At 42.4% G+C, this 12728-nt stretch overlaps 1 protein-coding gene across 1 annotated transcript; it reads right to left on the reverse strand.

Moving 5' to 3' along the window:
* Positions 1-209: 209 nt before the first annotated feature.
* Positions 210-11339, reverse strand: LOC119918054 (calpain-15-like). The gene is made up of 5 exons (XM_038738578.1): positions 11159-11339; positions 5033-6108; positions 3624-3832; positions 1930-2113; positions 210-215 (listed from the first exon to the last, which is right to left on the reverse strand). The coding sequence occupies exons 2-5, from the start codon at positions 5678-5680 to the stop codon at positions 210-212; spliced, it is 1047 nt and encodes a 348-aa protein (XP_038594506.1). The 5' UTR covers positions 5681-6108; positions 11159-11339.
* Between the last annotated feature and the right edge of the window lie 1389 nt (positions 11340-12728).

A 12728-nucleotide genomic window follows, 5' to 3' on the forward strand; every position in this document is an offset into this window, starting at 1 on the left:
AACAGATCTCAGATTCCTCATGGTGGTGCTGGAGGCCATGGCAATGCCATCCAAAGCAACTGTCTCTGCAGACAATGTGTATCGAAAGGGGGCAAGGCCCAAGTACCACACCCTCGGTTTTTTCAGAGTTCAACATCAAGAAATTATAAAACATCCAGGTCTTCACATCCTTGATGCACGTTTGAAGCCTAGCTAACTGGTTGGTTTCGTCAGTTCTGATAGAAAGGTATAACTGAGAATCATCAGCATAACAATGTAAATTTATAATGTGGTTCCTAATGATATTACCTAGCAGAAGCATATATAAGGTGAATAATATAGGTCCAAGGACTGAACCTTGTGGAACTCCATGGCTGACTCTGCTGTGCTGTTGTTTACATGTACAAACTGGGTGCGATCTGATAAGATTTAATCAGCTTAAAGCAGTTCCTTTAATGCCGATCAAGTGTTCAAGTCTCTGTAGTAAAATATGGTGATATTGCCGCACTTAGATCTAACAAGACCAATACAGAGACTAGTCCCTTATCTGATCTAAAAGATAATTAGAGATTTTCACCAGTGCTGTCTCTGTACTATGATGTATTCTGATCCCTGACTGAAATTTTTCAAATAAGTTGTTGCTATGCAAAAATTCACAGAGTTGATTTGCCACAGTATTTTTCAAGGATCTTGGTTATGATATCTGTAACTGTCTAAAACCCCTGGATCAAGAAGTTTTTTTAATGACCACTTCCTTAAAAAACTAAGGTACATAGCCTGTTGTCAAGGAAAGGTTGATAATATTTAACAAAGAAGTGCCAACTGAGGGCAAAACCTCTTTGAGCAGTTTGGTTGGGATGGGGTCTGTGAGGTAGGTTGTTGGTTTGGACGAGGACACAACTGAAGTAAGTTGGTGGAGGTTCATGGTAGCAAAACAGTCCAAATATCCATAGAGTTTTAAAGGTTCTTCTGAGGAGATAAAGGGCACGTCGGCTTCCATTGAAGGCAGGAGGTGCTGAATTATATTTCCAATAACTAAAATTTTGTTGTTGAAATAGTTCATAAAAACGTGAAAAGGTCAAGAGGGACACATTGTTCCTTAGAACTGTGGCTTCCCGTCAATCTGGCTGTAGTATTGAAGATGAACCTGGGATTGTTCTTATTTTCCTCTATTAATTTTGAGTAATAGGCTGCTCTGGCGCTGCGGAGGGCCTTCCTATACATTTTCAATCTATCCTGCCACATTGAATGAGAATCTTCTTGATGTGTAAGACGCCATTTCCTCTCAAGTTTCCGCGATGCTCTCTTTTTCTTTGACAGAAGCCAACCGAATCAAGCAGTGAACTAAATGCAGTGCTGAGGCTGTCATTCTTGACGTCCACATGAATATTAAAATCACATACAATCATCACTTTTTCTGTTTTAAGGACTAAGTCGGATAAAAATTCTGCAAATTCTGATAAAAACGGGGAGTAAAGACCGGGAGCACGGTACACGATAACAAATAAAATCTGGAAATCTGCATAGGTCTCCAGGTCGGGTTTAAAATACCAAGAATAAGGCTTTCAAAAGAGCCAGACCTTAGTTTAGGTTTTGACTTGACTAAAAGGCCTGAATGAAAAATAGCTGCAGTCCTCGAGGCACCGACCAGTCCAGTGCCACAGTCATCATGTCCCAGCCAGGTTTCAGGCAAACAGAACAAATCTATATTATGATCTGATATTAGTTCATTAACTAGTTCAGCTTTTGAAGAGAGGGATCTGACATTTAATAGCCCACACTTCATTTTCATGTTATTATGTTCTTTTGGAGCAGTGGTATTAATCTTTATTAAGTTGTTAGGGAACAGTTCCTATGGGAATATGAGAGTGATGCATGTTTGACACGTGGCACATTTACTTTTTGCTTGACACGTGAACACAAGAAACAGTTCAGAGCTGAATTTTTCACCTGAGAGAAGAGGAGGTGGCCGTTCTCGTCACACGGCAGCATGTCGTCCACCAGCACTGTGGTCCACGAGCCGTCTTTGCATAGACGCACCTGATAGGCTCCTTCTGCACACAGCGAGCGAGTCACCATCACTTTCTCCACCAGCTCGGGTCGTTCAGCCAGAACAGCCAAGGCACTCAGGAACCTGTTCTCCGAAACATTCAGCCCAGCACACACACTGGAGTTTAATAATACAGCTGCAACCTTTCAAGCCCGCAGCGGTGAGGGTCTGATACTGAAAGGGTGTTTACTGTTTCCTGCAGGAATCACTCACTCTGTGTGTGTAAAGTCTTAAAGTAGGCAGAATAATTTGCTGTTATCGTAGAGGTAATACTGTAGGGCTACATGAGTTACATTAGTCAGGATAACTCACTCGACACCACCCTTTTTTGAGATGCTAAGGATGCTTGCATGTGTTATTATTATTAAGAGGCATGAGCTCATTAATTCACTACATTACATATCCTCAATAAAAATTGCTTCATAACTTCACATTAAAACGTTGACCCTTATTCATGAAACACGCACAGATTTGATCTCAGCTTGTCTGTACAAGCACAAGAAACATTTTTAAAAGATTAACCAGTATTTTCTTATTTCCAAACTGTTTGCAGAGAGTTCCTGTCGTGGTTTGGGGTTTAAGTGTTATTATTTGCTGTTTTATTTTGTTAAACCCTTTCTCTTCCTTCTTTAGGTGCTTTCACACTACCTTATTTTCTGGGAGTATTACGCCAATATGCCGGCTCGCTGAGCTGTATGAAAGGTACGGAGCCGGGAACGTTGGTAGTAACATAGGTAGAATTATGTCTGTATGAAATGCGGTCTTTTCCTGTGCAGATGGTTTCAGAAAGCCGGATCGCTATGTGAAAGCACACATGGTTGAGGGATTATGCCGCAAATGCTAGTTTAGTATTAGTGTTGGGAGTAACGCATTGCAAAAGTAAGCAATTACAGTAATGAATTGTTTTTTGCTGTAACGCAGTAATAAAAATTTAAAAAAACGTAATGTTATACCCGTTACAATCTCAATAACGTGCGTTACAACGCATTTTAACACGAAATTACGCTGTGTTTTTTTTAATATATAATTCACCAACACAGAGAAGCTTTTCGGCAGCAGAAAAACAAATCCATGAGTAATAAGAGTAACGTTATTTCCTGCTCGGTTCCTCTTGACAAGACGGTAGCTCCACTGATGGATCATGCGTAAATAGATTTCTATTGGCTATGTGTCTGCACTTTAATGAATTAATTTCCTGATCAGAGAGGCTGCTGTCTGTTCATCCTGACTGATCCTGTCGGAGTGTCGGGAGATTCAAATAATCATTGACGTTATGCGCTTTACCACGTGCGTAAATTCTCACAGTGTCTTTCTAAATGGGGACGGGATTCATATAATTTAACACAAAAGTAGTGGAAAGCGTTCAGAGACAGTAATATTGTAATATAACTAATTACTCTCAAACGACAGTAACTAGTCTATAATGTATATATATATATATATATATACACACATTTGTATATATATATTTGAAAAAGAGGTTTTAAATCTCAATGAGATCATTTGGTTAAATAAAATTTAAATTAAAAAAATGTATGCTTGGATTCAGCAGTAACTGTTCTGCTCTTTAATGTGTGGAGCTGAGTTAGCTCACCAGCAGTTACCCAGAAGTCCCTGCAGGATGTCAGATGGGCGAAGCGTGCGGAAGACAGACCACTTCACCGTGCGTTCTCTGAAGTTGCAGCAGTTGATTTCTTGAGGACGAAGCCACTTCTTGACGCGATGTTGGACGCTGTCGTCCACGGGGAAGCCTACGGACTTCGGACCAGGAGGGAAGCTGTCGTCCACAAACGTCTCTTTGTTCTGGGAAAGAGTGGATCCAGTCACAGGAAACAACTGGACCTCAAGTGCATTGTAGAAAAAGAAATGTTACAGACAACTTGTGTGACAAGTATAAACCCAGACGTCTGGTTAATACTCAGATTCGCTTGTTAAAACGGTAAAACGCTGCCACGACTGGTGTTTCAGATGCTACAGCGAGGTGTTTTTTGAACGAAATGAGAACAAAACAGAGATCATGCTGATCCGTCTCCAGCACCGCTCCCCAGTCCCTCAACCAGTTATCCAATTAATGCATTTGACACTAGTCTGAAATTTGATAGAAAGGTAAACACAGTTGTCAAATCATAACCAAGATCAGAAAGTTCTTGTCACCTAAAGATTCACCTTTAAAGGTCTTTTTATTATTATAATTAATTAGACTCAATTAGTGCAACTATTTGTACTTTGGTATCAACCAGGCCTCTATTCACCGCTTACAACTGATCCACAATGCTGTGGCCAGAATTCTTTTGCAAAACAGGGATCATTTTACAACTACACTGGCTTCTTTGCACTGGCTCCATGTTAAGTATCCCTTCCAAACGTCTTGTCTTTGTATTCAAAGCCCTGCGTAGCCTCGCCCCCCGAGCTACATTGCAGAACATCCCATCAGATCTACAGATCAAGAGCTACTAACAGCGCTTCGGTGACAGGGCCTTCACAGCAGCTGCACCGAATCTCTGGAGGCGTTTCTGTGGAAATGTAAGAATCTCTCGAATCGTTTGAAAGGTCCGACTTTTACTCTCTTGCCAACCCCGCAATGTTTCTTGACATGATTTGCATTCTTCTCTTATCTCTGTGTATACGCATGTTTTTCAGTACCAGTGTCTCGTGTTGGGGTTGTGTTAACGGGCCATTTAGGTTGTTTTTATGAAAGAGTTTATAGGACTGCATTAGAAATTTAATTTGTGATTTGTTGAAAAAGATGTTTACTCTCAGCTGGAGTATGCTACTGACAAAAATGTTGAAGTAAAAGAGACAGAGAGGTACATGGTGTTGTTACTACCAAAGTCAGTGTGTGACCTGGAGGCTACAAGTTTCATACCCAGACCTAGATGTGATGTCATAGACCCTGCAGGTACATCCAGGCGTTAAACTGAGATTTAAGATGAGTTTAAGATTGAAGAAACAAACAAACTTTTATCTTGGACAGGTGAAACTCTAACTGAGGTGTGTCCAAACCTCTCTGCAGAAGCTGACGATGTTCTCCCACAGCTCTTTGGCCTCTCCTTCATCACTCTGTCGCAGCTCCTCCACCAGCATGCTCTCCTTCCTCCTCTGGTTGGCTAGTTTAAGCGGCGCGACCTGCTGCTGAGGGGTGTGGCAGGCCAGGCAGTGTTTGGCTTTGACCTTGTTGATGAGAGTGCAAGCCAGGCATGACCACTCCTCTGTCCTGTTGACGGGGACGACACATGGCGGAAACGATGCGGAGGCGTCTGGTGCGGGCGACAGCGGGGACATTTCCTCCTTCAGGATGCTGAGCCGTCGGCTGGGTAGGAGCTCTGGCTGGGCAGAGAGATGTGAAATGGCGAGCGTTGACGGAGAAGGACTGAGGCCACCTTCTGGAGGCGGCACCTCTCTGCGACTGCAGGGAAGAGGATTATTATGACCTGAAGACGCGTCACTGAGCCCTGAGGAGCTTGTGTGCGGATATGAAGCTTCCACTGGTAAACACTCTCCTCGGGTTGAGATGGACAGGGATAGCGCCCGTGCTGCAGGTTCTGGTTGTTGTACTCCGGTTTGATCGCAGACTTCAGGCACGAGCAAGGCGTCGACGGGGATTTGGGGGAGGGACAGTTTGCGTGGTCCGCCACAAGCAGAGCAGGACATGGAGGTAGGAGTGTTCTGCAGAGTGCACCTCAAACATTCCCACACCAGGCTGCTTTTATCTGCATCTTCAGGCTGCTTTTTATTTTGCTGCCTGCACGGCTCAGCCGATGATGGCCTCAGAGGGCCGGAGCAGCTACTGGAGCGCTGGGGCCGGGGCAAGTCTTCAGATGACCCCCGGGGTCCGTCCAGCGCTCCCTTGTAGCCACACAGAGAGCAGGCCAGGCTGTCAGCCGTGTTGGCCAGCGTACAGCGCGGGCAGGACCAACGACCTTGCTCCCTGCTGGTCCCGGGCCACAACCACCGGGTGTCGGATCTTCGCCGTGGGGCTTCACAGATGGAGCAGCGGGGGGGCCCCGGCTGCGTTGAGGAAAGTACAGCAGCCACACGCCCACTGGCTCCTCTGCATGGGCATCGAGCCGGAAGAGAAACTAGAGAGAAAACACAGCACTATTATTATATTATTATTATTAGTGCTGGGCTGGGCAACGATTAAAATTTTTTATCGCGATTAATCTCCTTTATATCTTAGTCCTGAAGTATTTTTGTTAATTGTTTTCATGTATTTTTTGCCATAACATGTGAATTTAATCTCTAGGATCAATAAAGTATTATTTTGTATTGCCCTGAATCAGTAACTGCCATCACTCTCAAAATTGATAATTATGATGTAATTGATTAAAGAACTGAGCTGTCATCCTCTGAAATAGTGTTAGCATCCTCCAAAAAACTAACACACAGCTTAATGGTAAAATTCACTGATCAGGTATCTGCTAATAGCAAGTGTAATGTGAAATATATCAGAGCTGAACTCTGGTTTTATGGAACTTAAGGAGAGAAAAGAAAGAGAAAGCCGGGAAGATGAGGGAAACATCCAAATATAAATGGGTGCATTAGCAGTTCCTGCATTTTTCTATACCCCGAGGTGGCTCGGGGGACAAAATTAAAATGCATGAATATGGAAATGAAACAAGAAGCTGCACTACAGTCTCAACATTAACTGTTCCAACTGGTCCCTCACAGACACAGATAGATGAGACCATCCTCGTGTATTATTCCAGTAAGATTAGTTTACAGTGTTTGCAGAGTGTTCAGTTCTCTGAATCTGGTGCAAAAACACGGTTAAACATCTAAAATTTATGTTCCAGGACAGACCCAGATTATCTCTGCGCTGGCATCCAGGGGGAAATTTAGACTGGAGGAGCCAGCGAGACGTCTCTGTGGAGGCTGGCCCACATTTTAGCAGCTTTGGCATCAAGCCTGAAACTTCCAGCGCGGCCCGACCTGGACGGGTTACTGCAGCGCAAACTGTCTCTAAAGATGCAGGTGTTTCTGTGACGAGGAGCTAATGAAGTTTCTATCCTACTGTATGGGTAAAAACAGCTGATAGTTTCATTTTGTAAACAACAACGAGTCTTTACGTTAACTGAAGGGTGTTTAATGTGTTTACTGGAGTCTAATCTGCACCTGAAAGATCAAATGGACTTCCTTTTTATAGAAATTTGTATTTATCGTTCTACGACAATATTGTACTCGGCGATACACCGATCAGCCATAACATTATGACCACTGACAGGTTATCTCGTTAACATGCCACCTGTCAGTGGTCAGTACCGAGTACAGGGGTGGGTAGTAATTAGTTACATTTACTGTGTTACATGTACTTAAGTATCTTTTTGAGTAAATTGTACTTGTCAGAGTAGTTTTAATGCGTCCGTGATCTGCTACGAGGTAGGCGGTCAGCTGGTCCCAAGTCTGCTAATGCTTTGTTGTCCTTCGGCTTTCAAATAGCACAATCTGCTAATATTTACAGATGAAAATTTAGTGCAGCCTCATCTCAGGGCGACCATACCCACGCTTTGTCAGGCTTTCACACAGTTTATCAAACTGCTCCTGCTTTCTGCCACAATACTATTACCCAAGTAGTTATTTTGATGACCACTTTTACTTCTACTTGGGTACTTGTTTTTGCAAAGTAACAGTACTTTTAATTAAGTACAGAGTTTAGCTACTCTACACACCTCTGTGTATCAAAAGTGGTGCAAGGAAGGAAAAGCTGCGAACCAGCGACAGGGTCATTGATAAACGTGGGGAGGGAAGGCTGGCCCGTGTGGTCCGAGCCAACAGACGAGCTACTGTAGGTCAGACTGCTGAAAAAGTTGATGCTGCTTCCTCAATGGGTCAGGACTGTTTTGGCACACATGATTCAGTCGACTTTGACCAGGACTTGACGATTCTGATTCGACAGCCCTACACTCCTTTGCATATTCCCAGTACACCTTCATTATTTCCTATAAAACACACATTGATAGTTTCGACTGTAAACCAAAGCTGCTCTCAAAGTAAGTGAAAGAGTTTTACATATTTCATTTATTCACTGAACCTGGCGTTTTAAAGTGTAATCAGACAAAGACAATGAAACACAGGAAGATAATTTACTTAAACTTTCTTCTTAAATAGTTTTTTAATGGACGACTTTCTGAGTACATCAAGTTACTTTTACATGAGAATGAATTTTAACTCTTATTTTCACAGGTCTGCTTCTATTAAAATAACCTTCTGGGACATTTCTTTGCAAATGTGCTCCAGAGTTGGTATTCATTATATTATGTATATATATATATATATAAAGCCTTTTATCAATGTGTCCAAAGTTTCTTTTTCTTTTTTTTTTCTATTTGCCAGATTTTATGTAATTATAGTGTTGATTGCCTTTTTCTTGGTTTTCCCGTTCCCTGGTTTGTAACCTGGTTTTGAAAGATGCAGAATAAATAACGTTTATTATTATTAATATTAATCACAATGTGCAGCATTGTTGGTTTCTATTTCTGCTCTAGCTCTTCCACCACCTACTTGATGCTGAGAAGATTTTCACAGCACTGTGAATTTCTTGTCAGCCAAGCTCGTGCGCGTCTTTCCAGACGCCCGTCTACAGTTGAATCTTTGGGGATTTCCCTGGTAGCGTTACGTTTCCTGTCAGAGAGTAACTTGACTCCTGCTAGGACCAAATCTGATGGAGGTCGGGACAATGTGGCAGCAGAGAGTACAGACTATACGCAGCACATTAGACAGAGATACAGTAATAATTAATAAGTGGATTTGAACAAAACTCGGGAAGGCTGGGGTTTACTTTATATCTGCTAAGTCATGTTAAATTCATGAGCACATCCTCAAGCCCTCACAAGTGTAGAATATAAATGGATCAACGACTCCGTTCAGTCGTCACATTTAAGGTGCAATGTGTTAAATAAATCATCACGATCACTCATTTTCACACATAGAACATAGGACTGAGCGCCTTTGCTGGCCTTTGACCCGTGTTTGGATTGCGTGCTGCTGGGTCACATCTGGTGAAGAACAGCGTTGGTTTGTTTACAGCTCAAATCAGGACGACAGCTCCAAGAAACACGTTTACCGAGTTACTGAGGTACGTCTGTGGAGCAAAAACCTGGATAAATCTAAGACGTTTGTCTCTAGAGATTAATTTCCGCCCTGTCTGAGTTGTGTCGGCGCACTGCCACCTCTCCTGGTGACATCCATGGACAGAATCTCAGCTGAGGAGAGCAGAAGTGCATCTCTGCTTTTTGCTGATCGTGCAGTTACGTTGGCATTAATGGCCTGTGACCTCCAGTGAGCGCTGTGCTGGCTTGTGTAGCAGACGAGTGTTTGCACCTCCAAGAAATGAAGTTATTATACCTAAAGTTCAGGAACAAGACCACAGCGCTCTCCCTCTCAAATCCAACCTATACATACGTATATAAGCCCGTCTCTCGGGTTGCTGTCCCCAGTGTAGGAATTAAAGCAGTGCTTCTCAAGCTGGGGAGCATAGAGCCACTGCAGGGGGGCGTGATTAGGGGAAAAGTATTGAGTGGAACTAATAAGATTTATGTAGGGAAATTAAAAAAACAAGAGCTTGCTGATGCTATCTCTGCGCAGCCTACCACACGCTCACGCACGTAAAACATGTATGCACTTATACACACACCTTAGATTCATCAGGAGAGGGGACAAATATTTCAGAGTTTAGCACACGTACCGAGCGCACCTTTTAACACCGCTGACAAGGGCGTCACTTTGTTTTTAAAAGTTGTGGGAACAATAGGGGCTCAGATTAAGGGTGTGAAGAGACAATTAGGTCGTGAGACATCACCTTACGCGACATTAGGTTCAGGAGAACGAGACAAAAAGATCCTTAAACAGTGTTTAAAAGATTATCTTCAATGCTGAGATATAGGCGCGGGGAGTCTGTGGGGACCTCCCCCAGGAAATTCTGATCATTAAACATTTCCTGCATTCTGGTGAAAGTTTCTGCAACACTTTATGGTGGAAATTTCTTTTATTTATGTAAAAGGAAACACAAAATTCAGGTGACAGGTGACATGTCAAAATATAAAAAGCCTTGCAGCTCTCAGGCATTCTGCGCTGCTTTCAGATCTGTTTCTCCTGTAGATCAACTTTTCTGTTCACAGGGAGAGAACGGAAAACTTTGCCAAAAAGAAACTGTGTCAAGAAGTTGTTACTGATCACTGCTGTACGTTTTTGGGGTCATTATATAATCAGTAGCTTGTTTTTTTTATCCTAAGTTTCTTTTTTTGGACAATGCACATTTGTTTCTTCTATATTTTAATTGCACTGCATGTTTTCTTAATGTGCAGATAAACCTTTTTAAAGGCATTTTCAGGCAGTATTTAACTGCTAGTTATATTTCAGAACGTTTTTACTAATTATGCTTGAACTTTGAAAGGACTTTTTCCGGCTTCTGAAGGGGGGCATAATAGAAAAAGTTTGAGAACCGTTGATGTTGGGTCTTGTTTGTGGGAGCGGGGAAGATACAGCTTGAGATAAACAGTGAAGAGATGTTATGTGTAAACAGTCAAACTAAAAGTTCACAAAAACAAGACGCTTTAAGAATGACTGAGGACACACCGGACCGCCTAGCACAGCTAGGACAGCTAACGCCTGGACAGTTTGGCTGTTTGTCCTGCATGTCAGGCCTGAAATAAGGTTTTGTTAAATATAATATTAGACCTGTTACGCTGTAGGGAGGACAAGCAGTGCTGCTCCATTACACAGCAAACGTCACAGATTTAATAAGTGAGGAGATCCCAGTAAAAGGTACGATAACAAGGAAGATTAAGCTCAGCAGGCCAGTAATTAATTGATCGCTTTGCAGTAATTAATCAGAGCAGCAAAATCTGGAAATACAACCGCTTTTCACCTCCTCTAACCCATGTCCTCTGGGAAAACCCCGAAATATCCGATCCTATCCAGGCTCTACAAACTTCACGTGACTTACATAATGTAGTTATTTTAACCCAAACCAAAATCTCTTCCTAAAAAGGTTTTGCTGCCTAAACTTAACCAAACTACCACCGTTTCACAACATTTACCACATGTTAAATGTCATGTGATTAGGTCACGTGACTTGTTAACCCCTCATACATGTAATGACGTGTCCGGGCGTGAAGGGTTTAGTCCTACCTGCGCTCTCGGTGCCTGCTGGGTCGGTGAAGCTGCCGGGGGATGGAGATGCTTTGGCTGCTCCTCAGACACCCCATGATGGGCGAGGGGGGCAAAGCTGCACCCCGGGGTCCAGCGTCATCCTCGGCCTCCTCAACAAGGGAGGAGGTGGAACCTCCCATGATGCTGCTGGCTCAGGTGGAAGCGTCCTGAATGGGGAGGCAGCGTCAGCATCTACTGGTGACACTGAAACAAACTGCAGCATCTCAAATTATGAAGATTTGATGCTTTCTCTTTGTCGTTTATAATATCAAACTCATTATGTTGTGTTTTCTGTTCACAATATATATACAAAATTTAAAAAAATTGTAAATGAATCAATAACATATATACTCTGTAGTTTCAGCCTTAATTGAAAAGATGCATTTTAGAAGTTTGCACATTATGCATTTAACACAACCAGAGTATCAACAATGTACTCTGTTAGCTGAATTTCGGTATGAAATCCTGTGATCAGCCTTATTTTTGGGGACAATAAGATGAATTTACAGTTTTGTCTAATAACAAAATTGCAACATTTATGGTTTAAAGTTTGTTTAAGTTGTATTAAAGTTAAGGTTTGGGTGAGAGCTTCAGCCCTCAGGCCACCCGGTCTTCAGTTTCCCATATAATAACAAACAAGAGGCATTTATTTTCACGTAAAATAATAAATATAAAGTTTATGTTTGCCAACGTTTAAAGTTCATTCTGCTGTTTTCTGTTCAACCGCTGTCGAGAAATCAAGAATTTCCGGTCTCAAATTTTAAGGCTCAGAGAAAATGGAAATTTGAACATCAACAACTGGGCCAACACAATCTGCTGAGGAAGACCATGGTCCAGTGTCAAAAGCTCCAGAACAGCTACAAAATGGACCCTGAGGTGAGACTGTTCTGCCAGCTGCTGTTTCCAAGGTCAAAAATGAACTTTCAGTCTCAAATCATGATTATTCTGTAAACTCTGGTCTGTAGTTTCACATTCACGACATAATAATGTCACATTTATCTGATGTAAAACTAAAATCTGCCTCAAACTGAGGGCTTGTTTTATATGGATTAGTTTAAAAATGCATGATATTGACACACAGGGACGAGTTAGCATCAGTGCCCTGCAAAGACTCAGACTGCTCCTTTGTCTCACAGAGGGAACAGAAGTCATGTCTTGCTTTTATTTTTGGTATCTGGTTGCTTCAGCTCGCTCCACAGATTTGTCCTTGAGCAATCTGCCTGATAACCTCAGGAGCTCCAGCTTCAGATGCGCGAGACACAGAAAACACATGCTCTCTACAGAACATCCACTACTTTTGTGTCCTGATCAAATCAAAATCACATCACATAACATTTGTCTCCTCCTTTGCCCGGTTTGCCAGGGTGTCTTTGAAAGAATAAAACAAATAATTTTCACGACTAAAGAAAAAAACAAAAACTCTGTAGCTCAATGCAGATGGATCCCTGCTGATGCTGAAGTTCGCACAGACTTTACAGGTAACCTGGTGCACCTGCAGTACTGCTGCTGGCTGAGTGAGAGACTGCAGAACAACAAGAGGACATTCAAA

The sequence above is a fragment of the Micropterus salmoides genome, unplaced genomic scaffold, assembly GCF_014851395.1.
Source record: "Micropterus salmoides isolate LMB-PRFRI ecotype aquatic unplaced genomic scaffold, ASM1485139v1 Ms_hic_scaffold_10, whole genome shotgun sequence".
Classification (NCBI taxonomy): Eukaryota; Metazoa; Chordata; class Actinopteri; order Centrarchiformes; family Centrarchidae; genus Micropterus; species Micropterus salmoides.